The sequence below is a fragment of the Podarcis bocagei genome (genome assembly GCF_964188305.1).
Source record: "Podarcis bocagei genome assembly, chromosome: W".
Lineage (NCBI taxonomy): Eukaryota > Metazoa > Chordata > Lepidosauria > Squamata > Lacertidae > Podarcis > Podarcis bocagei.
This window is the reverse complement of record NC_138131.1, coordinates 91,245,360-91,272,400: the sequence shown is the minus strand read 5'-3', so window position 1 is coordinate 91,272,400 and position 27,041 is coordinate 91,245,360. Positions and strand designations below refer to the sequence as shown.

General features: G+C 50.7%; 1 protein-coding gene across 1 annotated transcript in view; it reads left to right on the top strand.

Annotated features, from left to right (window-relative positions):
* Nucleotides 1-26,647, top strand: part of LOC308578168 (uncharacterized protein) — a gene marked incomplete at both ends in the record, with an annotated part of 204,881 nt that extends 178,234 nt beyond the window's left edge. The window contains one exon of the mRNA XM_081178426.1: nt 26,624-26,647. Coding sequence (XP_081034552.1) covers nt 26,624-26,647 — 24 coding nt within the window. The remainder of the gene's footprint in view (nt 1-26,623) is intronic.
* Nucleotides 26,648-27,041: the final 394 nt, after the last annotated feature.

Sequence of the window (27,041 nt, the reverse complement as noted above, 5' to 3'; positions counted from 1 at the left end):
TCAATTTTCCTTTAAAGATCATTTCTCTAGGAACTTGCATTCTTTAGTCTAAGGAAGCAAACTCACTCAAACTATCTCAAGATCTGCTAAAAGGGTTCTGTGTAAAGTTGGGTATTTTTATTTTCCTCTTCCTTAGTACATGATAGGAGCATAGATGTTTCCTTTCCCAGTTGTGCTTGTTGTTGTTTAGTCGTTTAGTCGTGTCCGACTCTTCGTGACCCCATGGACCAGAGCCCCATGTAGAGTGAGTTACAATAATCCAGTCTGGAGGTGACCGTTGTGTGGATCACAGTGGCTAGGTCAGGGCGAGAGAGGTAAGGAGCCAACTGCTTAGCTTGCCGGAGATGAAAAAATGCCGCCTTTGTTATGCAATCTGACCTCCATGGAAAGGGAGGTGTCAAAGATTACACCCAAACTCTTAACGGACGGTGCTGGCACTAATTGCACCCCCGCAAGAGATGGGAGTTGCCCCCTCAATCCCATATCGCTCCGTCCCAGCCAGAGGACCTCTGTCTTCGAAGGATTTAACTTCAACCGGCTCCCACGTAACCATCCAGCCACAGCTTCCAAACATCTGATCAGTGTGTCTGGGGCCGAGTCAGGATGGCCATCCATCAACAGATAGAGTTGGGTGTCATCAGCATACTGATGGCAGCCCAGCCCAAAACTCCGGACAAGCTGGGCGAGGGGGCGCATAAAGATGTTAAAAAGCATCGGGGAGAGAATCGCACACACCAAGGAGTGGCGCGATGACAATTCCCCCCCAAGCGCCACCCTCTGTCCCCGACCGGAGGGAAATGAGCGCAGCCATTGAAGGACTGTGCCCTGGACCCCCACGTCGGCAAGGCGGTGGTCCAGAAGTTCATGATCAACCATGTCGAAGGCTGCTGACAGGTCTAGAAGAATCAGCATCCCCGACCCGCCTCGATCCAGCTGCCTGCGGAGATCATCTGTTAGGGCGACCAAAGCCGTCTCGGTCCCATGACCAGCGCGGAAGCCGGACTGGAATGGATCCAGAGCCGATTTTTCATCCAGAAACCCACCAATTATAACCTTTCTGCCTCTCACTATACCCCAGACTTTCCCAGTATTCTACAGGATTCACAACCTTACTACGGAAGGGGGCTCCGAAACATCATCGGAGGAAGAGATGCAGGGGCAACAGGAAGTGTCAGCGGCTGCAGAACAGCACCAGTCTCCAATGATGGGCAAGGGAGAAAGAAGTCTAAGTAAGAAGAAGCATTCGGCCAAGAAGAGCAAGAGAAGTAAGCCTTCTGATTCCGAGGACAATTCAGAAATGCTTCCCTGCTGCCCACCACCTGCTGGGACCTGAGCTACCAGAATTACTGGATGGAGCACGTGGGTCCCTATGTGGAAAAGAAGCAGCCAGATCCCTCTAAGTTTGGAAATTCAAAGCTAAGCGAGTCCCTCACCGTGAGGTTTGCTGGGTGTGTGCCAGGGGCCAAATTGTAAGTATGCACATGAATGTGAAAAGTGCCTAGGTAACTACCCGGCGTCCTCATGTTTTAAAGGTAAACAGCCCTTTCTGGGCGGTAGGGGGCATTTCCACCAGGGGTCTTGAAATGCTCACAGACCAGCCCAAAGAACAGCCACAAACCGGTATTAATTCAGCCGCAAACCGGTATTAATTTGGCCCATGGTTTTGGCGTTCTCTTCTGTTAAGCTCTCACCTCTTAGATCCCTCCTAACTCAGGGGACCCCCTAAACCAACCAACCAAACAAACAAACAAACAAACCAGTTAGGGAAATGCTAGCTATTGCAAAAAGAAAATAAACAAATAAATTCTGGCTGGGAGGGTGGCTGGCCCCTTCAGGGAGCCGCCTATACTGGCTTTACACATTTCACCTTTAGGCATCGTCCCTAAAAAGACTCCAGGAGAGTATCGTATGAGCCACAACCCATCCTACCCTAGAGGTGGCTCAGTCAATGATCCACAGGAGCCTTGTTCTGTGAAATATGCCTCCTTTGATCAGGCTATAAAAGCTTATTCGCAGGTTCAGCAGGGGAGCACTCTTGGCTAAGTGTGTCATTGAGTCAGCCTTTTGCCTCCTGCCAATTCACCCAGAGGACTTTCTGTGGCTAGGTTTTAGGTTTAGGGCTTATTCATAGACAAATTTATGCCAATAGGGTGCTCAGTAGCTTGTGCAGCTTTTGAGTCATTTAGTACAATTTTAGACTGGGCCCTTTGTTTTAGAACTGGTTCTGAAAGGGTGACCCATTACCTCGATAACTTTTCTCTCATCACTAGTAATAGCCCTGATTGCGCTTCTCTTTAGAGGCTTTCACCTCCCTGGCTGAGGAGCTTGGGGTACCTTTGGTGGCAGACAAAACAGAGGGTCCAGTTTCGACCATAACCTATTTTGGGTATTGAATTGGACACAATCGCACAGACATCAGCCTACCAAGGGAGAAGCTAGCAGCACTTAAGGAATTAATTCTGTAACTTCTTCCTCTCAAGAAGGTCACCCTTAGGCAGAGTCGATCACTCTTGGGTCACCTCAACTTTGCATGCCGGGTAGTGCCCCCTGGCTGCCCCTTTTGTAGGAAATTGGCTAAGCTGTCAGCGGGACTGCATGCTCCTCAACACAGAGTGCGCCTCTCTAAAGTGATCAAGTAAGGCCTGGAGGTTTGGTTAAAGTTCCTGGATAAGTACAGGGGAATTCTTTGTGGCAGGACAATTTGATGCTGCGTTCAGACTTTCAGGTACAGTCTGATGCAGTTGGTTCCCTGGGGTTTGGTGTCTACTTTAGGGGATGCTGGTGTGCTCAGCGTTGGCCTACCAGCTGGCAAGGAAAACCTATCACGCGTGACCTCACCTTCTTAGAATTTTCCTATCGTAGTTCTGGTGCACTTGTGGGCTGATGAGTTCAGGAATCACCAGGTATGCTTCTGGACTGACAATCAAGCGGTTGTCAGTGTCCTGTCTAAACAATCATCACACTCTCCTAGGGTGGCAAACGTGCTCCGGTGCTTTGTCCTTTTGTGCTTAGAATTAATCACCTATTTCTCTGCCAAATTTACACCTAGGGTTAACAATGACATCGCGCATGCTCTGTCTCGTTTTCAGATGGACTGTTTCCGCTCATTAGCACCAGAGGCGCAGCAATTGCCACAGCCATTCCTGGAGCACCTTTGGAACATGATGTCCTGAAGTGAGTATTGGCTTTAGTAGTCCCATCCACGCTTAGACATCATAAAAAGGCTTGGTTGGACTTTATGGAGTTTCAAGGCAAATTAAAAAATGCTAGGCTTGACACACCCCCTACCAAGGCTGAGGTTCTGCAATACTTGGTACATTTTAGGGAGCTGGGTCGCGCAGCAAAGACTCTATAACATCCAGTCAGCTGCAATCTCCTCCTTCTGTAAGGCTATTTACTCCATAGACCCTTGTGCGGATTTCTTAGTGTGAAGGGCACTGGGGGGCTGGCGCAGGCTGCTGCCTCCCAGCAGTGATGGTAGAAGGCCCATAACATATGACATTCTATGCCAAATCCAAACAACAACAACAACAAAAATAAAAGTTAAGAAGTATCTGTTGGTCCAAGTACAAGGCCCGGTTATTTTTTGGCTGCATACGCCATTGAAGGAATGGGTTTCTGTGCAGGGACCCAAAATCCACTTTTTTCTGTTTCCAAGGGAGCATTTCTAGAATGCTTTAACTTGAGCTCTTGAGCCAAAACCCAGCTGTATAAACAAGTGCTCAGAGCCCTCTCCTTTATCAGTTTGTGACGGCAAGGATGACCTTGGCTGTTCTAGTGGAGTAGGGATGACATGTCTGTTAGGATATTTCTGTTCCACCTTAAAAAGGGGACAGGCTGTTGTGATTCACAACCTACGTATTTCCTGCTCACAGGAAGTTTCTGTTTGTCTATTGCTTTCGTTTCTCTCTATGTGCCCGAGACATCAACGCAGGCAGTCATGTTTTCTTTGTTCTGACCAATGCTGAATAAAGTTGTAAATAATGCTCTCCTGCGTGCATCTTTCGCTGTGCAAATTCTGCTGATAGAGCGTGCACCAGCTCTGGAATGTGGCAAGCTATTTCTGGAGCTCGTGTTGCTAATTGAATGATACTGCGTGTCTACGGGAGATCGATGGATCGTCCGGAATCGACGTGGGGTCATGATGGCCTTTGTCTCCCTGGCAGTATCCCAACAACAGGTTATGGTTCCAGATTCACAGCACTTACAGGAGAGTAAGACTGCGACAGACTGCTGTGAGTTATGTGGAAAAATTGCCGAGGCAGAGTGACTTTGATGTCCGGCTGGCTTAATTGACCTGGGAGCCGCACTTCATGATTTATGAGCTGCCGAGATAAGAAGTTTTTGAAGGCATAAAGGCTCACGGCTCAAGTAAAAGCCTGGAATGGAGTTTTTCCAAGCCTCTGAAGGCACTGAGTGCCCAAAGTTACAGGCACAATTATGAGACTTGGGCAAGTTGCTGTGAGAGTCTACTTCATCAGTTTGGAGTGTGGCATACTGTGTGTGAAGCCCCACTAGTTCCTCTGACAGATAGATGGAGGGCCCAAGATTCAAGGGCCATAGACGTAATTGTCTTGTCCGTCTCTCTGGAGGAAATTGCTACGCTAGCTGGCAATACGACAGCACGTCAGATGTGGAATGCTTTGAAAGTAGCTCATCTGCCGGTCATCCCAGCCCAGAGTTTGACTGCATCGGAGGTCCTGGCTGTTTCCCAGAATGCGAGTGAATGCAGGGATGCTGAGGGCACCGGTTGCAAGCTGCAGGGGGAGCTGACTGTGATGTCATCCCAGGCAGCATTCCAGCCTCCAGGGGGAGCCAAGGAGTCAGCAGCTGAGAGCTCTGATTCCCATGAGAGCCAAGGTCATCGTCTTTGCAGAGGCCAGAAGGCCAGAAGTAAACAGAGACAGATGCCTGTTTGATGGCCAGGAGCAGGGGGGCAAGCAGCAAAAGCCCACGCCGGTGGAAAACAAGGTTTTGCTTGCTGTAAAAGCTGCTCCAAAGGCCAAAGCCAGATTTATTGTTGATTCGGGATGCACCCACCATCTGGCAAAAGATAAGCATCTGTTTATCTCCTTCACACCTCAAGACGGAGAGATCCACCAGGCTGATGGAAAGACGTTGTGAATCGCAGGAGAAGGGACTGTGAGACTTGCAAGTCTGCACACTACCATCAAAGATGTACTTTATGTTCCAGGTGCTGCAGACAATTTGCTCAGTGTCCCACAGCTGACTGGGTGTGGCTTTGAGATTTCCTTCAAGAGGAGCATCTGTGTCATCAGGAAAGGCAAATAGGACATTTTGCATGCAAAGTTTATGGATGGCTTATTCTGTATAACTTATGATGACAATGGTGCTGCTGTGTCAAATGTTGATTCTTGTTGTGTTGCACAAACTAACAAAGTTCTTCATGCAGGATGCATTCACAAGGCACACAGAAGGTTTGCTCACATGTCTTGGCAGGCACTGGCCAAGATGCCGGAGTTGGTTCAGGGTTTGAACATCAAGCCCTGTAAGTATCACATGAAATGTGTATCTTGTGCAGAGAACAAGGTGAAGGTTGCTCCAAAAGGCAAGGAGTCTAGCAGGCAGGCTTCCAAACCCTACCAGCTAGTCCACGCAGACCTGGTTGGTCCACTTGCGCCCTCTTTGGGTGGAGCAAGGTACTTCATGGTTCTAATTGATTCTTTTTCCAGGTACATTCATGTGTTTATGCTGCAGCAGAAATCGGAAGCGTTTCCTAGGTTCAAGGCATTCTGTGCTTGGTTGGAGAATGTTCACAGTAAACGTATTGGCTGTCTCTTTACTGATCAGGGCGGGGAATTCATTTCTCAGCAGTTTGAAGCTTTCCTGACTGAGAAGGGAATACAGCATGACTTGTAAATGTTTAGATTGCCATGGATGAATGGACTTGCGGAGCGAGCAAACCAGACATTGCTTCAAGGCCTAAAAACCTTGTTGCATGATGCCAATCTCCCTGGGAAGTATTGGGGGGAGGCTTTATCAACGTTGGTTTATTCCTATAACAGGAGACTGTCATCACCTATTGGTTGTACTCCCTATGAAAAGATGTTTGGTAAGAAACCTTACGTCAAGCACATGAGAATCTTTGGTTCTGACATGTGGGTACACACCCCACAGAGCAACAAGCTTGGGAAGCGTGGGGCACATGGTTTGTTCATGGGGTAAGAAAAAGGTGCATACAGGGTATGGATGACTGATTCTAAGTCCATTAAGTTCACAAAGAGTGTTGCGTACAATCCTAAGTGGGGGGGGGGGGAATGTGGGGATTTTCCAGAGTTACCCAGAGGAAGATGAAGGTGATGTGAAAAAAGCAGATAATGTTGAGGTAGAAGAGGAAGCTGAGGATGATGATGATGATCAGAGTTCGGATTCCAGCTCAGTGGGCAGCGCTGCTGCTGATGTCAGCGACAGTGATGACACAGCAGACTACAAGAGCGCAAAGGCCTCAGTCAGACCATCTGATGCGTCTGACAATGAACTGGAAGAACCACTGTTCACCATTGGTCACTTTTCTCCTAAGAAGGAGGAGGTGAGTGCAGAAGACTTGCGTCTAGTACGCAGATCTGAAAGGGCCACGAAAGGCAAAGCTCCAAAGAGATTTGCTGATGAGTTTGCTAAGATAGCAACTGCTGTTCTTAGTAGCTCAGAGAAGGTGTGGGAACCTTCAAGCTTCAAAGAGGTTCAGGAGTTAACCTCTAAAGATGCTGAGCCTTGGCTTAATGCCATGAAGGCTGAAGTTGATTCCTTGAACAGGAACCAAACTTGGGAGCTGGTACCAGTAGTCCCAGGAATGAGACTGGTTGGCAGCAAATGGGTCTTCAAGGCCAAGACAGACCAGAATGGCAAGGTTGTCAGACACAAAGCCAGACTGGATGCCAGAGGTTTTTCACAGGTACCAGGACAGCATTACCACGAGACCTACTCACCCACCGTCACGTATGAGAGCATTCGGCTAATGCTCAAGATTGCTGCAGAGGAGAAACTGCATGTTTCCCATCACGACATTAATACAGCTTTTTTGTACGGGGTTTTGGGGAGGAGCTGTTTATGCTTCCACCTGACAGGATGCAGATACAGAAGGGAATGGTCTGTAAACTTCGGAAATCCTTATATGGTCTCAAGCAGAGTGCCAGGTGTTGGAACACAAAACTCACTGAGACATTGCTTTCTCTAGGTTTTCACCAGGGCAAAGCTGATCCATGTGTGTTTGTCAAGGAGGAGGGGCAAAACAAACTGTATTGTTTATGTTTTGTTGATGATCTTCTGATGTTTTGGAAGAATCAGGCTTTGTACCAAAGCACCCTAGCTCAGCTGAAGGAGCACTTTGACATGAAGGATCTTGGTGAGGTATCCAACTATCTTTCTCTGCAGGTGGAGAGGGACCAAGCAGGTAATTTTCTGGTACACCAAACACAGAAAATTGCTGATGTATTAACTAGGTTGAATTTGGTTGATGCAAACCCAGCAGGCACACCGATGGTGACAGGTTACCAGGTAGATAGTACTGCTGAAGCGTTTTCTGACACTACGCTGTACAGATGCATTCTAGGCAAGCTGAATTTCATTGCTAGATGTTCAAGACCTGACATAGCTGTAAGCTGTAACCTGCTTAGCAGACATGCCAACAATCCTACTGTTCAGGATTGGAAAGCTCTGAAACGCATAGCCTGCTATTTGAAAGGGACTTTGCACTACAGGCTGAGGTTCACCAGTCAGAAGACTGGAGGTCTTGAAATCTTTGCAGATGCTAGTTTTGGAAGTGACACCACAGATGGTACAAGCACTTCTGGAGTATGCTACATGTACAACCACTGTCTGTTTGACTGGCTGTGCAAGCAGCAGACAACAGTGAGCCTAAGTTCCTGTGAAGCAGAACTCAATGCTCTGTCATTTTCACTCATGGATTGTGAATGGTTGATGCAACTGTTTAAGGACATCAGAGTTTCTGTGAAATGTCCTATACAAGTGTATCAAGACAATAGATCCTGTTTGGTTTTGGTGAACTCAGAGTTGCAAGCAAAGAACCAAGTACCGTATTTTTCTCACCATAGGACACACCGGACAATAGGACGCACTTTGTTTTAGAGGGGGGAGAACAAGAAAAAAAAATTCTCCCCCTCTCTGCCCAGCACCCCTTCAGTGAAGCGGCAGGAGGCGCTGCACAGAGAGGGGGAGAACTTTCCCCCTCTTGTTTTCCCGCTCTAAAACAAGGTGCCATTTAAGGTGCGTTCAGGCGGCTACCTTGGAAGCCTGGAGAGCGAGAGGGGTCGGTGTGCACTGACCCCTCTCGCTCTCCAGGCTTCAGGTTCCTTTTGACCTGCTCTTTGGGGCTGGCACGGGGAAGCCCACCACCAGTCCCAAAGAGCAGGTCAGGGAGCAACGGAAAGGCGCAGGGAGAGGCTCCTGCCATAGCTGCGCGTCACCTCTCCAGCCGGGAGAGGGTCACGGGGGGCTGCTTTAGTCCCGCGCGTGCTCTCCCGGCTGGAGAGGTGACGCGTGGCTATAGAGGCTCCTGCCATAGCCGCGTGTCACCTCTCCAGCCGGGAGGGGGTCGCGGGGTGCTTCTTTAGCCCCGCCCGCGCGTGCTCTCCCGGCTGGAGAGGTGACACGGGGCTGTAGAGGTTCCTGCCATAGCCGCGCATCACCTCTCCAGCCGGGAGAGGGTCGCGGGGCTATGGCGTCTTCGCTCCATAGGACGCACACACATTTCCCCTTCATTTTTGAAGGGGGAAAAGTGCGTCCTATAGAGCGAAAAATATGGTACTTGCAGATTAAGCTACATCGTGCAAGAGAGTGTATTCAGAAAGGACTCATTTAGGTGTCCTACATGCCAGGAAATGAAATTCCTGCTGATCTGTTGTCTAAGGTTGTTAACAGAGAACAACCTAAGGTTTATGTACAGAGGTTGCAGTTGGGTTGAACCACAGGTACTACAGGTTACACGGAAAGGGGGAGGGTGTTAGGATATTTCCGTTCCACCTTAAAAAGGGGACAGGCTGTTGTGAGTCACAGCCTATGTATTTCCTGCTCACAGGAAGTTTCTGTTTGTCTATTGCTTTCGTTTCTCTCTATGTGCCCGAGACATCAACACAGGCAGTCATGTTTTCTTTGTTCTGACCAACACTGAATAAAGTTGTAAATAATGCTCTCCTGCGTGCATCTTTCGCTGTGCAAATTCTGCTGATAGAGCGTGCACCAGCTCTGGAATGTGGCAAGCTATTTCTGGAGCTCGTGTCACTAATTGAATGATACTGCATGTCTACGGGAGATCGATGGATCGTCCGGAATCGACGTGGGGTCATCATGGCCTTTTTCTCCCTGGCAGTATCCCAACAATGTCTAGGTCTTATCTTACGTCCTGACGCATAGACCTAGTCCGGGAACAGTGCCAGAGTGTGTTCTTGGAGTTGGTGACCTCTTGCTCCAAGATAAGAGTAGGAACAGGAATACCCTTTTATGGTCAGAAGTGCAGGAACGAATATCCTTTTATGGTTAAGAATACCGGAGCAGGAACACATGTGATGTCAACCTGCGTGTATAGGCTGATGTGGTTGGATTCCTGGGGAAGGAGGGAGAGGGTGCCTGGAGGATATATATACTGCATGAAATTTCTCATTTCTTTGGACTTGCTGTGGACTCACCACACAAGTGCCTTCTGCTATCTGGAGAGCAGAATAAACTCTTTCTTTGAACCAACCTTGGTGTCATTTGACTTCCTTCCTCCTGTCCAGGAGCAACGCAGAGCCCACCAATCAGTAAAGTCTAATAAGGCTACACCATTGCCTCCTTTGGCGCTCTGCGCATTGGCGAAGTGGTTTGTGAGGGCCAACAAGATTCCGCTGCTTGGGGAAGTTTGAGAGACCTGACCTTGTCCAGATCCAATTTAGTCCTGCATGTCCGATGTTCCAAAACTGATCAGCAGGGAAAGGGGGCCCTTATTCGGCTCCGAGCAACTAGTCACAATGGGCCATGCCCAGTAAAGAGTACTAGACATTTCATGTACGTGAGACCAACCGTCTCAGGCCCATTCCTCATACATTTGGATGGCTCCTACCTTGCACGGCATCAGTTCATGCGCGCTATGCGAAGGGCGATTGCTGCCTGTGGTTTACCCCCAGCTGAATTCGCGGCCAACTCCTTTCGGATTGGGGCCACCAGCACAGCAATGCATTTGGGACTCTCAGCTGAATGGATGAAGGACTTGGGGCGGTGGAAGTCACTGGGGTCCTCTAGCTTGGAGGCAAGAGGGAACTCTGTGGGCCGTCCAGCCCACCCTGAGCTCAGGTAGTACCAGAAGCCGATGCATTGGGTGCCCCCAAGCAGCGGGTATATCCCCATCCGCAGTGCCGCTGCTTGACCTGACACCAGAGAGCCAGTGCTGGTGTCGGCAACCATGTAGTGCCATGGGGAAGGGAAGAGATGTGTTCCAGTTAGATCTTCTTCTGGATTGGAAACCCTGGGGGTCATCCAGTCCAACCTGCCGCAAGGCACCACTCACCCTCCGGTGTGCCCAGGGTGTGGTCGTCAAGCAGACCTTGTTCCAAGGTGCCACCCCGCCACGCCCACCTGGTGGGGCCAGCTCCTAGGAAAGGACAAGGGCTGGTGGGATCTGGAGCCGTTCCTTGACTCCCAGCACCCACCGCGCCACTCCTTGGTGTGTGGAGTACCTCAGGGTGCGATACTCTCCCCGATGCTTTTCAACATCTTTATGCGCCCCCTCGCCCAGCTTGTTCGGAGTTTTGGGCTGGGTTGTCATCAGTATGCCGATGACACCCAACTCTATCTGTTGATGGATGGCCATCCTGACTCGGCCCCAGACACACTGACCAGATGTTTGGAAGCTGTGGCTGGATGGTTACGTGGGAGCCGGTTGAAGCTAAATCCTTCGAAGACAGAGGTCCTGTGGCTGGGACGGGGCGATATGGGATTGGGGGGGCAACTCCCATCTCTTGCGGGGGCGCAATTAGTGCCAGCACCGTCCGTTAAGAGTTTGGGTGTAATCTTCGACACCTCCCTCTCTATGGAGGCGCAGATTGCAGCTATAACAAAGGCGGCATTTTTCCATCTCCGCCAAGCTAAGCAGTTGGCTCCTTACCTCTCTCGCCCTGACCTAGCCACTGTGATCCACGCGACGGTCACCTCCAGACTGGATTATTGTAACTCGCTCTACGTGGGGCTGCCCTTGAGACTGACCCAGAAACTCCAGCGGGTGCAGAATGCTGCAGCGAGACTCCTTACGAGGTCTTCGCTGCGAGATCACATTCACCCGGTGCTATACCAGCTGCACTGGCTCCCGGTGGAGTACAGGATCAGGTTTAAGGTGCTGGTTTTAACCTTTAAAGCCCTATATGGCCTAGGACCCTCGTACCTACGGGACCGCCTCTCCTGGTATGCCCCACAGAGAAACCTACGGTCTTCAAATAAAAACATCTTGAAGGTCCCAGGCCTCAGAGAGGTTAGGCTGGCCTCAACTAGAGCCAGGGCTTTTTCGGCTGTGGCTCCGATCTGGTGGAACGCTCTGTCACAAGAGACCAGGGCCTTGCGGGACTTGACATCTTTCCGCAGGGCCTGCAAGACAGAGCTGTTCCACCAGGCCTTTGGCCAGGGCACAGCCTGACTCCCTCCCTCGGCAATCTTCGCAGAGCTCTGGCCCAATGGTTGCCAGTGGCTTGAATTAATTAATTTTTATAATGAATGATTTTAGAATGTTGTTTATGTTGTACTTTTGTACTGTTTTATTGTTGTTAGCCGCCCTGAGCCCGGCTTCGGCTGGGGAGGGCGGGATATAAATAAAATTTATTATTATTATTATTATTAGATGACCCTGGGTGTGCCATCCAGCTCTACCATGCTATCATTCTGTGACGTTGTAAAGCAGGACATGCTCAAAGCAGAGGGTGCTGGATTTTAGTGCTGCACAGGCTGCTGCCCCTGGGTGGGCTCAGACCCAGCAGGGAATTTGGTTTCCGTGTAACATGGCCACCCCATTTCTGGCACGACAAGATACACGAGGAGAAAACACTTTCCTGTCTCCTGTGGCGGCCAGTTCGTCCCTCTCGCTCTCCAGGCTTCAGCGAAAGCCTGCATTCGCCCCAGAGGACGCACACGCATTTCCCCTTCATTTTTGAAAGGGAAAAAGTGCGTCCTATAGGGCCAAAAATACGGTAGTTTTCACTTAGTCTTGGGTTTCTGGTGAATGTGCTTCATTTGCGGCTGGCTTCATTTCTTTTCCATTGGTTTGGCTTGTTTTTTGGACTTTTGCTTTATTGCTTCCTTTGAGAAGTTTTCTTGTTTTTGCATTCTGGTGGTAATACTTTTGAATGCTTTGGGGGTTTCTGGTGAATCTGCTTTGCTTGGGGTTGGTTGGCTTCTTTGTCAGTTTCCATTGATGTTGCTTTTACATGTTTCTTCTGCTTCTTTTCAATAGGTTCTTGTGTTTTTAGTGGTTGACTTCATTGTTGGAATGGTCATTAGACATTTCTGGTGGTTTTGCTTCATTTCTGGTGGTTTTCCTTTCTTGGGGGGGGGGGATTATCAGATCTCATAAAAATTAATATACTCAAAGGTGCAAACCCCCAAAAACCTAGAAATGAAGCAATCTGTTATGTACTAACCTTGGATCCTAGAAAAATAGGCAAGTAGGATCCTAGAATGCAACAACTGATTGGTCTTTTCCTCCCGGCCATTCAGGCGCCAGGAGGGAAGCAGAATTAGCCAGTCAGCTTTCCCTAAGAAACCAGAGGCCTTTCTCTTGGGCATTGTCGGCCAATTGGTGTCAAAGAAAGACAGAACTTTTTTATGTATGCTACTACAGCAGCAAGAATACTCATTGCAAAGCATTGGAAGACTCAAGATCTACCCACCCTGGAAGAATGGCAGATGAAGGTGATAGACTATATGACATTGGCTGAAATGACCGGCAGAATCCGTGATCAGGGGAAAGAGACGGCGGATGAAGATTGGAAGAAATTTAAAATTTATCTCAAGAAATATTACAAAATTGATGAATGCTAAAATGTTGAGGTTTTTAGAAAGAAAATGAGATTACAGCGACATAAGATTAAGTAAAAGAAAAGAATAAATAAGGGACAAATTTGATAAAACTAAGTTTAGGATTTGCTGAAATAATTTTGGAAATTGGGATGTAGAAAGGGGAGGTTTGGGGGAGTCAGAGAAGTGAGGTTTATGAAAAAAAGGATATGAAATTATACATGTTTGTTTGTTTGTTTCTTTATTTGTTTGTATTGTCTATAAAAAAATTTGTAAAACCAATAAAAAATATATTTTTTTTAAAAAAACCAGAATTAGCCAGTCAGACGGGACTCATTGTGTAAATAATGTATATAAAAGCCTGAGGTTGTTGGGGGGGGGCAATAAAGAGCATGAAATACATACAGGACCCCAAGTATATCTCACAATCGTAATTTATATAAAAGAACCCATGAAACGAAAACCGCCCTAAAAGAAACAAATTCAACATAAGCCCAAAAACGAACCAGAAACAACAGAAACAAACCACATCCACCAAAGATGAGAAAACCAATGGAATAGAACCACAAGAAACCCACACAGTAAACATCTCAGGGAATGCCCCTTCCGATCGTCAGGAGAAGGGGGGGTTGCGGGATCACGACCCCGCCCACACTCGCTCTCGCGAGGCTGGCGCCAGCCTCGCGGGAGGCAGGGATTCCCCCAATTAGCATCCCCTGTGGCGCCAGCCAATCGGCTGGCGGCAGGGGCGGGCCTTAGAAAGGCCACTTAAGGTCGGGGCAGCCCTCGGCTTGCCCCTTTTCACCCTGGAGACGACGCGGTTTGCTGGGTCGCCGTGAGGTTCGTCGTCTTCCAGACTTGCCGCTCCTCGTGGTTCGGATTTCAGCGCTCGGATCGCCGCGCTGGCAGCGCTCATCAGCTGATCGGATCTACCGCTCTTCAGCTGTGCACTAGATCGCCGTGCCGGCAGCATCCCAGCAGCTCGCAAGCAAGCGCCCGCTCATCAGCTGAGCTTCGGATCGCCAGCTACCGCTCGTCAGCTGCGCCCGGGATCGTCGTGCCGGCAGCCGATCAGCAGCTCGCCAACAAGCGGCCGCTCATCAGCTGAGCTGCGGCAGCGAAAGGGAGCGCCTTCAGCCTCTCAGCAGCCTGCCAGCAAGCGGCCGCCCATCAGCTGATCCTCCGGCAGCGGATCGGAGCGACGCGCCCCTGCTTGAATCTACCTCCGTGCTGGTCTCTCGGGTGCGAGCAGCCACCGCGCTCAAGGCTTACGAGCCACGCCGCCGAAGCGCCACTGTCCGCATCTTACCCACGAGCCATTGGCACATCGCTGGTGCCGCGCCGCTTTGTTTGACCCTCCCTGGACGGATCGCCATAGTGAGCAGCTGCAGCGCTCACTGAAGGTTACAAGGGGGAATGGGAGGCTATTGGGGAGCGTGGTGAGGGGTAGCGGCCACGAAGCCTCAGGGCCGGAGAGTCCTTTTGCGGGTACGCGGGGGGCTTTTGCAGCGACTGTTGCAGATTGCAGCGTCCTGGTTGCCTAGCCAACGGTCGCCATTTTGATTGAACCACGTGGCTTTAGAAGCGGCCATTTTAGTAGAGGCATCTCTAGTTGGGAGTGCATAGAGGCTTAGTGCTTCCCTTCTTACCTGGCTGAGAAGTCCCTCTTTAATTTAATTTAATTTGCCTCCGCCCACGTGGCCTGGTGGCGGCCTTTTTAAACTAGATCTGCTACCTAGCCTGGTTTGAGGAAAGCATTCGCAGTCATAGTGATTTAGCTGGTACTGAATTATATTTGAGGTTGTATAGGCTATAACCTAGCCGGTTTTTCCGGCCGCTTTCCCAGCATTTACAATTATTTATAATTATTTGGTGGTTGGCGCTAAATTAATTTGAGCTGATTTTGTATTTGATAGCCTTACGCGTTGTATTTAAAAGGACATTTGGTGGTTTATAAGGCTATTCCCAAAGTGGTTGTCAATTGTACTGGTTGCTAATATATTAATACAGAATATCTTGCTTGGTTGACAAGGGCTACCTGACCCCATTGACCGCAATTCCTGCTGTGTTTCGTTGCTTATCCAGGCCGCCTCTGCCTGGAAATTCATTTAGCAGGTTAGACTGATAGTGATATAGCCCCAGTTACATAAATAATTATAAATAAGTAATCACATATATATATACATAAATAAATAAATAAATAGAAAAACAAGTATAAATAAATAAATAATAAATAAATAAATAAATAAATAATAATAATAAAATAAATAAAATTAAATTAAAAAACAAGCAAACATATAAATAAACAAATAGGTAAACAATAAATAAATAAAATAGACACTCGATTTGCTTACTAACTTGACTTGACTTGCGCCCACCCCCCCGAGGCACTGCTTTCAGCTTGGTCATGGAGGGCAGCAGCAACCCCCAACAATCTCAGCGTGGCAACGCCCTAATGCCAACAGGCCCTTGTAACCCTCAGGCCTTGGCCCAGCTTTTTTCCGCGCTGCAATCATTCTACGCGCAGTGCAGGGCACCTATCACTCCCTCTCCGAACATTGTCGAGGTGTCACAAGATTGCATACCAGACACCCCCCCCCAGTCAGCAGGGTCAGGATGGTCCCTCCACTAGTGCAGCTAACGTGGTTGAGCAGGCCCCCAGCAGGCCACGGACGCGCCTACAAGCTGCTAGAACTCAAAAATCTAAGTCAGGTCCACTGAAAGGCAAGGCACCAGCTAAAAAACCTAGGGCGAGCGGACAAAAGGCCAGGCCGGCGGTGGCCTCTACATCAGCCCCGCGCCAGGAGGTGATTGATGTTCCCAGTGTTTTCCAGGATAACCCTAGGCAACCAAGCACATCGGAGGAGTCATCTTCTGAGGAGGAGCTGCCCCCTCAGCAGGTGGCCGCTGCCAGCGACCCGGCCCCCCATGACGATGCTCCACGGGGCGGAAAGCGGAAGGCGAAGAAGAAACACCGGTCGAAGAAAAGCAAGAAGAGGGACACTTCGGACTCCGAGGAGGAAACAGGTACCTCTTCATCAGATGGGGATAGTGACGCCCCAATGGAGGCATATTGGGGGAGGGGGAGGACACTGGAGCACCCCAGTGGGTGCATGAGCGGAGGGCAAACTCACACAGGAAGACATTTAACGGCACGCTTGATTGGAAGGATGGGGCTCTGGTTCCAGACGTTAAAGTCTCAACCAACGCTGCCACTGACTTTATTCTGGGGAACCACCTCTCTAAGAGGAAGAGGAATAAGATATTGAATGGCAATTATGTAGATATGTTTTCCTTGCTGCCCCCAGCTCAGGTCAAGGGAAAAGGGGAAAAAATTAAGTACTATGGGAAAAGGAGGTACAGGGTACCCCGGGTAGAGCGAACGTTCGAGAATTGGCTTAATGGCTATCAAGTGTTTATGGCTGTGGTGTCAAGTTGCTATCCCAAGAGGGGCGCGCACCTCGTGTCCTACCTGGCACACGTCAGGAGGGCACGGGAGATGGCAGGAGATGAAGCTGCTTTGGCGTATGATGAAGACTTTCGGAGGAATGCCTCGCTGCTGTCTTCAACGCGCTGGGACCAAAAGGACAACAATTGCTGGTTTGAACATGTGGGGCCCAATATTGAGAAGAAAGCCGCTCAACAGCCAAAATCTGGCAAGGTGGAGACCCAACGCCGTAGGCAGTGCTGGGACTTCAACAAGGGTACCTGTCAGCGCGTTACTTGAAAGTACTTGCACGAATGCGATAGGTGCCTAGGCAGCCACCCAGCAGTCAACTGCTTCAAAGGGAGGCAGCAGCCCTTTCGGGGAGGCAGGGGTCACCTCTCCCGGGGAAACAGGGGTGGCCCCGCCGGACCTGCAGCCCCCTCCCAAGGGCCAACTGGGGCTCGTTACTAACATCTCCCTAGGCCTTGCGTGCTCTCCGATAAAATTGGAGCCCTTGAGAGCATTGTTAAAGTTCTATCCAAATAGACGTGCAGCCCACCTACTGGATGAAGGGTTTTCTGAAGGTTTTAGAATTCCGGTTGCCTTCACACCCAATTCCAGTTGCCCCCCTAACCAGAAATCAGTATTAGAAAGGCCCGACATCGCGTTTAAAAAGATACAGAAGGAGATTACAGCCGGCAGGGTGGCCGGTCCATTCGCAACTCCGCCTATCGAAGGGCTTCATATCTCCCCCCTTGGTATTGTCCCAAAGAAGGCCCCCGGTGAATTTAGAATGATACACAACCTGTCCTATCCCAAAGGATCCTCGGTTAATGACGCCATTCCCCAAGAGATGTGCACGGTGAAGTATTCGTCTTTCGATCAAGCTGTGCGGTTGGTGCGGAGCTTCGGCAGGGGCGCCTTTTTGGCAAAATGCGACATCGAGTCAGCATTTCGCCTACTCCCGGTTCATCCGGAAGACTACCACTGGTTGGGTTTCAAATTCCAGGGAGCTTACTTCATTGACAAAGCTATGCCCATGGGTTGTTCTGTTGCCTGTGCTGCGTTCGAGACCTTCAGCACATTCTTGGAATGGGCCCTAAAGTTTAGAACTGGCTCTCTGGGGGTGGGTCATTATCTCGATGATTTTATTTTGGTGGCAAGTGACGCTGGGGAGTGCAGGTCCCTCCTCCTGGCCTTCGAGTCCTTAGCTAGGGAACTGGGTGTCCCTCTGGCAAGCGAGAAGACCGAGGGCCCGGTCTACCTTAGAGATCTTGGCCGGGCCCCCAAAACCCTCAATATTCATTCAGCAGCTATATCCTTCTTTTCTAAAACTTTATTTTCTGTGGATCCCTGTTCGCATTTCGTTGTGTGTAAGATGCTTGAGGGCTGGCACAGGTCCAGGCCTCACGGCCGGGACAGGAGAAGGCCAATAACTTTAGATATACTCACCCAAATCCGTAGGAAGCTGAGGGCCCTGTGTTGGTCAAGATATGAAGCCAGATTATTTTCAGCAGCGTTTTCTTTCGCATTTTTTGGCGCCCTACGCATAGGCGAAGTGGTTTGTGAGGACCGCGCAGCGTCCAGGGGGCTACTACTTGAGGACGTAACTGTGGGCAGTGCGCATGTAATGTTAAGAATCCGTAGTTCGAAGACTGATCAGCTTGGCAAGGGAGCCTTGGTTCGCCTCCAGGCGACTCAAAAGGCGGGCCCTTGCCCTGTAAAGGATGCTAGAAAATACCTGTGTGTAAGACCAGAATCTAGTGGCCCCTTTTTCTTGCATTCCGACGGTTCCTCCCTCTCAAAGCAGCAGTTCACGAGGGTCATGCGCAAAGCAATTGCCGCCATCGGGCTTCCCCAAGAGGAGTATGCCGTGCACTCCTTTCCCATTGGGGCGGCGACCACCGCCGCCCATATGGGCTTACCGGCTGAAAGAATTATGGACATGGGGCGCTGGAAATCCAACGCATTCCAGGGTTATATACGGTAGACCTTCTAAATTCCCCTCAGCTTTCCCCCTGGGCACTCCTCCTGATCCGGTTCTCCGATTCTCTCTTTTCAGGTACTGGTGTGGTTCGACTGTGGATCCTCGGCCACAGCATCGTATATTGGGCAAAGCGGCGCGCCGAACAAAGGGGCTGGGTTAAAGAGCTACGGCTACCCAGCTGGGTCAAACTATCATGGATCACTAGGAGGGGTATGCGTTGGGAAGAGTTTTTCCCAGTTGTATCCAAAAAAATCGCTGCCGAGGGCCCACCCAGTGCCTTGGTCGTCCAGCTGGGCGAGAACGACTTGGCGTATAGGAAAGGGGTGAACTTGATGTGGAACATTATCAATGACTTGGAATTGTTGAGGGCATCCCATGAAAACATTACAATAATTTGGTCATCTTTGCTGGAAAGGCGATGTTGGCGGGATGCAGAGAAACCCATTGCTGTGAATAAAGCTAGGAGGATTGTGGAGCGCACGGTGGCACGTAGAGTGGCCGCATGGGGCGGTCGGGTCATTCAGCACCCATGCATACGGTTTGACAAGGAAATGCTTTATCGCTGGGATGGCGTGCATCTATCTGATGCGGGAAATGATATTTGGTTGGCTGATATTTTTCAAGGTGTTAGGGATTGGTTACAGGTCTGAGGGTATTGGCGGCGAGCCGGCTTGAGGCTCGGTGGCGGTAGGCATTGGCCGGGGTATTGTCATGCAGATGAGGTTGGGGGGGGAGGAACGCCATCACCTCCCCCAATGCTTGAAGGGTAGTTCGTTAAAGGACTCCGAGGGGCGACGCCTCGTCCGAAACCTACGGAGGCTAGGGCCTAAAGCGCGCCCCCGAGCGGTAACCCCTCGGGGAGCGCCTAGGGATACGCATCTCAGGTGGCTCCCCCTGTTGGTGTTTAACCCTTCCCGGTCAGACCGGATAGTCGGTTAGGGGCCAATGCCTAAAGCCAATACCCTTCATTTCCTGTAATCAATAAAGTTGTGGCCATTTTCGCCCATTAACCTAAAACGCTGTGTCCGTTGTCTTTATTTATTCCACCTGTGGGGGGGGAGGGAATAGCCACACAATGCCCCTTCCGATCGTCAGGAGGAGGCGGGGTTGCGGGATCACGACCCCGCCCACACTCGCTCTCGCGAGGCTGGCGCCAGCCTCGCGGGAAACAGGGATTCCCCCAATTAGCATCCCCTGTGGCGCCAGCCAATCGGCTGGTGGCAGGGGCGGGCCTTAGAAAGGCCACTTAAGGTCGGGGCAGCCCTCGGCTTGCCCCTTTTCACCCTGGAGACGACGCGGTTTCCCACCCACCCGCCCTCTAGGTTTTGCCACTGACCTTGCTATGGGCTTTGGCTGGTCGCCGCAAGGGGCCTGGTAGGAGTTTTTCCATTTGGCTAATTGGCTGGTTTTGTGAGCCACTTGGTTTTTTCGCCTACCTCGTAGCAAATCGTCACAACTCCCTCGGTTTTGGCGGTAGGCATTGCGCGGGGTATTGTCATGCAGATGAGGTTGGGGGGGAGGAACGCCATCACCTCCCCCAATGCTTGAAGGGTAGTTCGTTAAAGGACTCCGAGGGGCGACGCCTCGTCCGAAACCTATGGAGGCTAGGGCCTAAAGCGCGCCCCCGAGCGGTAACCCCTCGGGGAGCGCCTAGGGATACGCATCTCGGGTGGCTCCCCCTGTTGGTGTTTAACCCTTCCCGGTCAGACCGGATAGTCGGTTAGGGGCCAATGCCTAAAGCCAATACCCTTCATTTCCTGTAATCAATAAAGTTGTGGCCATTTTCGCCCATTAACCTAAAACGCTGTGTCCATAGTCTGTCTTTATTCCACCTGTGGGGGGGGGGGAATAGCCACGCAAAAGCGAAATCACCCCCACACCATGCAAAACTAAGGTTTAACTGGCTTTGGGGTTTCTGCGCAATTTACTTTTCCCCTCTTGTCGGGGGTTTCTGGTGGTATTTCTTCTGCTTCTCACATTTCTACTTCTTTTCTTTTCTTTTCTTTTTTAATAAAGTTTATTGGTACAACAAGAAAAAAGAAAAAGAACACAAGTACCAAATTACGCACAAGAATAACCATAGACACATAATTTTCTTAGCAAATAATAAAACATCTATTGGTCTTAACACTAAAGAACCAACCTCCCTTCTATTCCATATTTCAAATTCATATTACTTATTGCCAATACACACTTTTATCATAATTAAACTTATTCTTAATACCGTATTTTTTGCCCTATAGGATGCACTTTTTCCCCTCCAAAAATGAAGGGGAAATGTGTGTGCGTCCTATGGGGCGAATGCAGGCTTTCGCTGAAGCCTGGAGAGCGAGAGGGGTCGGTGCGCGCCGACCCCTCTCGCTCTCCAGACTTCAGGAGAGCCCCAGCGCCAGCCCCACAAGGTCGGGGGACAGAGGGAGGCGGAACGCCGCCATCCTGCTGTCTCCCGAAGTGGTTTGGAGGCTGACGGCGGGGAGACCCCGCCGCCAGCCCCGCAAGCTCCGGGGACAGCGGGGAGGCGCAGCGCGTCATCCCGCTGTCCCCGGACCTGATCTGAAGGCGGGCAGCGGGGAGAAGAGCGCTTCTCCCTGCTGCCGGCCCCACAAGCGCCTGGGGGGGAAATAATTTTCCCCCCCTTTATTTCCCCCCCCCAAAAAAACTTGATGCGTCCTATGGGCCGGTGCGTCCTATGGGGCGAAAAATACGGTAAATATAATTTCTTATATCTACCTTGCAACTATTACTCGAATGCTGCAACAGAATTTAAACTACTATATTTATTTTTCAGATATTCTTTGAAAACCTTCCATTTTGAAACAAATTCCTGTTTTGATTTATTCTTTATTTTTTCTGATAAACCATCTAATTCGGCATATTCTGTCAGCTTTTGAATCCAATCTTGTATAGAGGGGATTTCATTACTCTTCCATTTTGCTGCGATCAAAACTCTTGCTGCTGCTGTCACATATAAAAAGATACCCTTCCTCTTTTGTGGAATATCTAAATCTGTTATTCCCAGGAGGTAGGCCTCTGTTTTTTTATTGAAAGAGATCTTTATCATTTTTTGCAGTTCTGCATGTATACTCTCCCAGAATACCTGTATTTTCCTACATATCCACCACATATGGTAGAATGTTCCTGAGTCCCCGCATTGCCAACAATTACTTGACACATTTTTATACATTTTTGAAAGTTTCCATGGTGTTAGAATACCATCGATGTTGCATTTTTTGAAAGTTCTCTCTAATCGTGTAACAATTTGTGAATTTCCAATTGATCTTCCATAAATTTTCCCATTGTGCCATGGTTATTGAATGGCCAAAATTCTGGGACCACCTCACCATTGCCACTGTTACCTCCTCCTCCTTGACTGTCCAGTCAAGGAGGAGTCGATAAGTTTTGGAAAGAGTTTTTCTTTTAGAATTTACCAGATCAGATTCGAATCGGGAAATTTCTGTTGAGAACCCCTTTTGTTTGTCAGATTTAATTTTTTCAAATAACTGATGGTATTGAAACCAGTCTGAGATGTGTTCTCTTATTTCCTCAAAGTTTTTAAATTTTATTTGGTAATCTCCATTTTTTAGAAGTGTTTTATATGTTGGCCAGCTTTCCTGGTTTTTTTTTCCGTTTTACTGCTATGGCTTCTATTGGAGAAGTCCACCACGGGACTTTAGGCTCCATCAGGTCTTTATATTTTTCCCATACAGCAAAGAGTGACTTTCTTATTATATGGTTGGTAATTTTTTAATGAATTTTCGCTTTTCCATATATCAGGTAGGCGTGCCATCCCCAACAGTTGTCAAAACCTTCCAGGAGGTCCGAATCCTGCAACGTGCACCAATCTTTTAGCCAGGTGAAACAGGCTGCCTCGTAGTAAAGTTTTAGGTCGGGTAGAGAAAAGCCTCCTCTCTCTTTTATGTCTATTAAGATCAGGTGTTTAATCCTAGGTTTCTTCCCTTCCCACAGGAATTTGGAAATTTCTCTTTGCCATATCTTGAGACAACCTGCTTCGCCCAGTATTGGAATCATTTGAAATAAAAAGATGAATTTTGGAAGCACATTCATCTTTATAATGGAAATCCTACCCAGAAATGTTAATTTTAGTTTACTCCAGGTTACAAAGTTTTTTCTAATCTCTAACCAAGTTTTGGCGTAATTATCCTGAAATAAGTTTATGTTCTTGGGGGTGATCCAAATACCCAAGTGTCAGAGCCGCTTCCAGGTCCCAGCTCACAGAGGACCACGCTAGCCGGCAGTATTGTACAAACTTCTTTATTGAGTTACAGTTTCCATTTTCAAGCCGCAGCGCGCAGCTCTACGTCTTAGAAGCTAGACCGGCGAAGCTCCGTCTGAGTCTCCGCCTCCTGTACACCAACTTAATACTCTAGCCTTACTCCACCTCTTCCGTCTTTCCTTTCTCCTCTGGGTCCCTCTACCCCCCGTGGTCTCTTCCTTCCTGGACTCTTCTGACGCTGACCCCCCCGACTCTTCTCCCTCCTTGCGGCGGGCTTTAGGACCTGGCTCCCTATCCGGGCTGCTTACTGTGCCGCCTTCCTGTGCATTTGAACTTGGCGCGCGCGCGCAGCCTTCAACCTTCCTCTTGACCGTTTCCTCGCTCCCCGATGGAGGTGTGGCCAATCCTAACTCCTGCCCTCCCGCTTGCGGCGAGCCGCCAGATCCCGATACCTGGGACCCCTCCCCCCTACTGCGCTCTGGTGGGGAAGCTGGTCCCGATTTCCAACTGCTGCTCTCTGAGTCCCCTCTGGTCCCTTCTACCTGGGGTGTCCCCCTAGGCGCCCCCCTTGCTCTGACCACTGGCGCCCCTTTCTGTGAATCTTCCGACTCACTGGAAAGACTCGGAGATCTCGGGCCGCTGTCATCGCTCATTTTACCTTCGGATTCCCCCCCCCCTCGCTCTCTGTTTCCTCCCTTTCCTGTGCCTCTGCTCCTGAACCCCTGACATCCATCCCCCCCTCGAAGCCCCCCCTTCCCCCCTCCCCTCCTTCAGGCGTGGGTGCTGGGTGCTCCGTTGATATGGGGGTGAGTGCCGGATACAGTTCATTCCCCGTGGCGTACATCCAACTGGATAAGTCTGGCTCTTCCTCCTTGCACTCGCCGACATCGATCTCCTCTGCTTCCATCTCTGTGCCGCCGTGCTCGAACCCAAGGTCCTCCCCGAACACGTCCATGTCCATCTCTCCCTCGGTCCCTTCTGGGGACGTTGCTCGCCCGGGACCCTCCAGCCACTTCCTGCGCCACTGCTCCTCTGGTCGGTCATCCCACCAATACGAGGGTTCTGAGGCAGATCCCGAGGGTGACCCCTCTGGGGAACGTGTGTTCAGTGTCGGTTCCTCATCCGAGTCGAACCCCTGGAACGTGCTGGCTGAAAGCGTGGGTGTGAAAAGCCAGTCGTCGAAAAACTCGGCTGGCATGGGCCTGTGTGGGAAGAGGGCATGAAACTCGTCTTTTAGCAGACGTTCTTCCAAAGCGTAGCCCGGCACCCAGCTGTTGGCACTGACTGGGGTGCCTTCTCTGGCGAGAAGGTATTCCACTCCGTCTTCCCCCCATCTTGAGTCTAAAATCTCTGTGACCTCGTTGATGGGCTCCCCCTCTGGTGACCCCCCCTGCGTGGTCCTTTCCCTGAGCGGGCTTGGTGCCGTCCCTGGCTCCTGAAATCTGTGCGGTGCCTTGTAGGGAGTGAGCACTGATCTATGGAAAACCGGATGCATCCTGGATCCCTCCGGAAGTGTCAGCCGGAAAGCCACCGGGTTGACCTGTGCCTCGACTTGGTAGGGCCCTAGCTGCTTATGGCCGAGCTTCTTTTGCGCTAACGATCTGGCCGGCACTGCCTGGGCTGCCAACCAAACCCAGTCTCCCACCTGTATTTCTTCCCCAACCCTCCTGTGTCTGTCAGCCTGCAGTTTGTATGCGTGCTTAGCTAGCTCTAACTGCCTTCGAAGCTGTTCGTGGACCTCCTGCAACTCTGACGCGAAGGCGTCCGCTGTCTGTGGCTCCCCCTCCCCCACTCTCTCTAATCCCGGGAAGGTTCTGGGATGCCTCCCATTGTTGGCGAAGAACGGCGTCACCCCCGTGGACACGTGCTTCGTGTTGTTGTAGACGAACTCGGCGAGTGGCAGGTAGTCCACCCACGTTGCAGGCTGCTGATTTGCGTAACATCTCAGGTACTGCTGCATGATGGCATTGACCTGCTCCGCTTGCCCGTTGGTCTGCGGGTGTCTCGCCGACGCTAGGTTGATCTTGACGTTCAGGATGCCCATCAGCTTCTGCCAGAAGTTCGAGATGAACTGCCGCCCCCGGTCGGACAGTATAGACCGTGGCAGACCGTGAACCTTGAACACGTGATCTATGAACAGTTTGGCTGTCTGTTCCGCCGTGGCCACCTTCGCACACGGAATGAAATGTGCCATTTTGGTTAACAAGTCCACCACCACTAGCACTGCTGTCTTGCCCCTCGAGCTGGGCAGATCCGTGACAAAGTCCAGGGCCACTCTCTCCCACGGTTCGAGCGGAGTTTGCAGCGGTTCCAGCAGTCCCGCCGGCGGTTTGTGCACTGGCTTAGCCCTCTGGCAGGTGTCGCACCTCGCGACGTAATCCGCGACTTCCCCCCGCATCTTGGGCCACCAGAAGTCTCTGGCGAATAATTCTATCGTCTTCTCTGTGCCAAAGTGCCCGGCGGTGGGTGCGTCGTGCAACTGCTGCAGTACCTTAGCGCGGAGTTCGTCTCCCGGCACGTAGAGGGCCCCTTTGCGCATGAGCAACCCTTTGCGTATCTGGAACTCGCCGCCCTTCGCCGTGCCCCTGTGCACCTCCTCCATCTTCGCTCGTGCGAAAGAGTCGTCCTGCAGCGCGCGACGTACCGCATCCAGGTCGACGGTTGCCGAAGCGCACGCCCACGCTTCTGGTGCGAAAATGTGCTTGACCGCCGCTGGCGTTGCCTCCTCGAGGTATTGCGGCTTCCTGGACAGTGCATCCGCCATGATGTTGGTGTCACCTGGGACGTACTCTATCCTGAAGTTGAAGTCCGCAAAGAACTCCGCCCAACGTAAGTGCCTCTGGTTCAGGAACCTCGCCGTGCACCAGTACTCCAGATTCTTATGGTCCGTGCGGACCTGCACTGTCTGTTTGGCTCCGATCAGGAAGTGCCTCCACGCCTTGAATGCTGCGTGAATGGCAAGCAACTCCCTGTCCCAGATGGTGTAGTTCTGCTCCGACTTGCTGAGCTTCCTGGAGTAGAAGGCGCACGGCCTCCAATCCCCATGCGGATCTTGCTGCAACGGGACTGCTCCCACGGCCCTGTCTGAGGCGTCTGTCTCAACCCTCATCGGTTTGCTAGGATTTACATGCAGCAGCTGCTCTTCGGACGAGAAGAGACGCTTGAGTTTCTGAAAGGACTGCTCCGCCTGCTCCGTCCAGATGAACTTCTTCTTCTTGGAGCTGAGCGTGTCGGTAATGGCCGCCGTCTGCATCGCGAACCCCTTGATGAACTTTCGATAGAAGTTAGCAAAGCCGACAAACCGCTGGACCTCCTTCCGGTTGCGCGGGCTCTTCCAGTCCAACACTGCGCGAACCTTGGCGCTGTCCATGGCGAGCCCCTTGTCCGACAATTTGTAGCCCAGGAAATCCACCTCCGTCATGTCGAACTGACACTTCTCCAGCTTGGCGTACAGTCTATGCTCCTGTAGCCTTTGCAGAACTTCCTTGACGTCTCTGTCGTTAACCTCCTGCGATTCTGAAAATATCAGGATGTCGTCCAGGAAGCAGACACACTTCTTGTAAAGGAGCCCCGCTAACACGTGATGCATGAAAGCTTGAAAACAGTGGGAGCCATTTTGTAATCCAAAGGGCATAACTCTGTATTCGTAGGTGCCCAGGGGCGTGAACATGGCTGTCTTCCACTCGTCGCCCTCCCGTATGCGAATAAGATTGTACGCCCCTTGCAGATCCAACTTGGTGAACACGCGTCCTTTGCGCATCGTCGTGAGGAGGTCGTCGATCTTGGGCATGGGGAAAGCCGTGGGCTTGGTTTTCGAGTTCAAAATGCGATAGTCCACCACCAGCCTTTTTTGGGGCGTGTCCTTCTTCTTCACAAAGAATACGGGACTGCCCCCCACTGCCTGGGACTCCCGGATGAACCCGCGCTTCAAATTATGATCTATGAACTCCCTGAGTTCCTGTAGTTCATCTTCAGTCATGGAATATAGGTTCCCTGTCGGCAGCGTCGCCCCTGGCAGAAGGTCAATCTTGCAGTCATAGGGCCTGTGTGGAGGTAGCTTGTCCGCTTCCTTCTCGCAGAAAACCTCCAAAAATTCTGCGTACTTGTGGGGCACTGCTTGCAGCGTGCCCAATTGCAGCTGTGCGTCCTCTTCTTCCCCCTCCAGTCTGGGTAGGATGCAGTGTTCTGCACAGTAAGAGGAGCCGAAAGTTAGTTGCCGCTGGTACCAAGCCAACGTCGGACTGTGCCTGTCCAGCCAACTCATGCCCAATACTACAGGCGTGTCCGACAGTTGGGTGACATTAAAGCTGATGACTTCCCTGTGATTTCCAATTTGCATCACCATCGGTGGCGTTTGCTTCACCACTTGCCCCCCTAGCAAT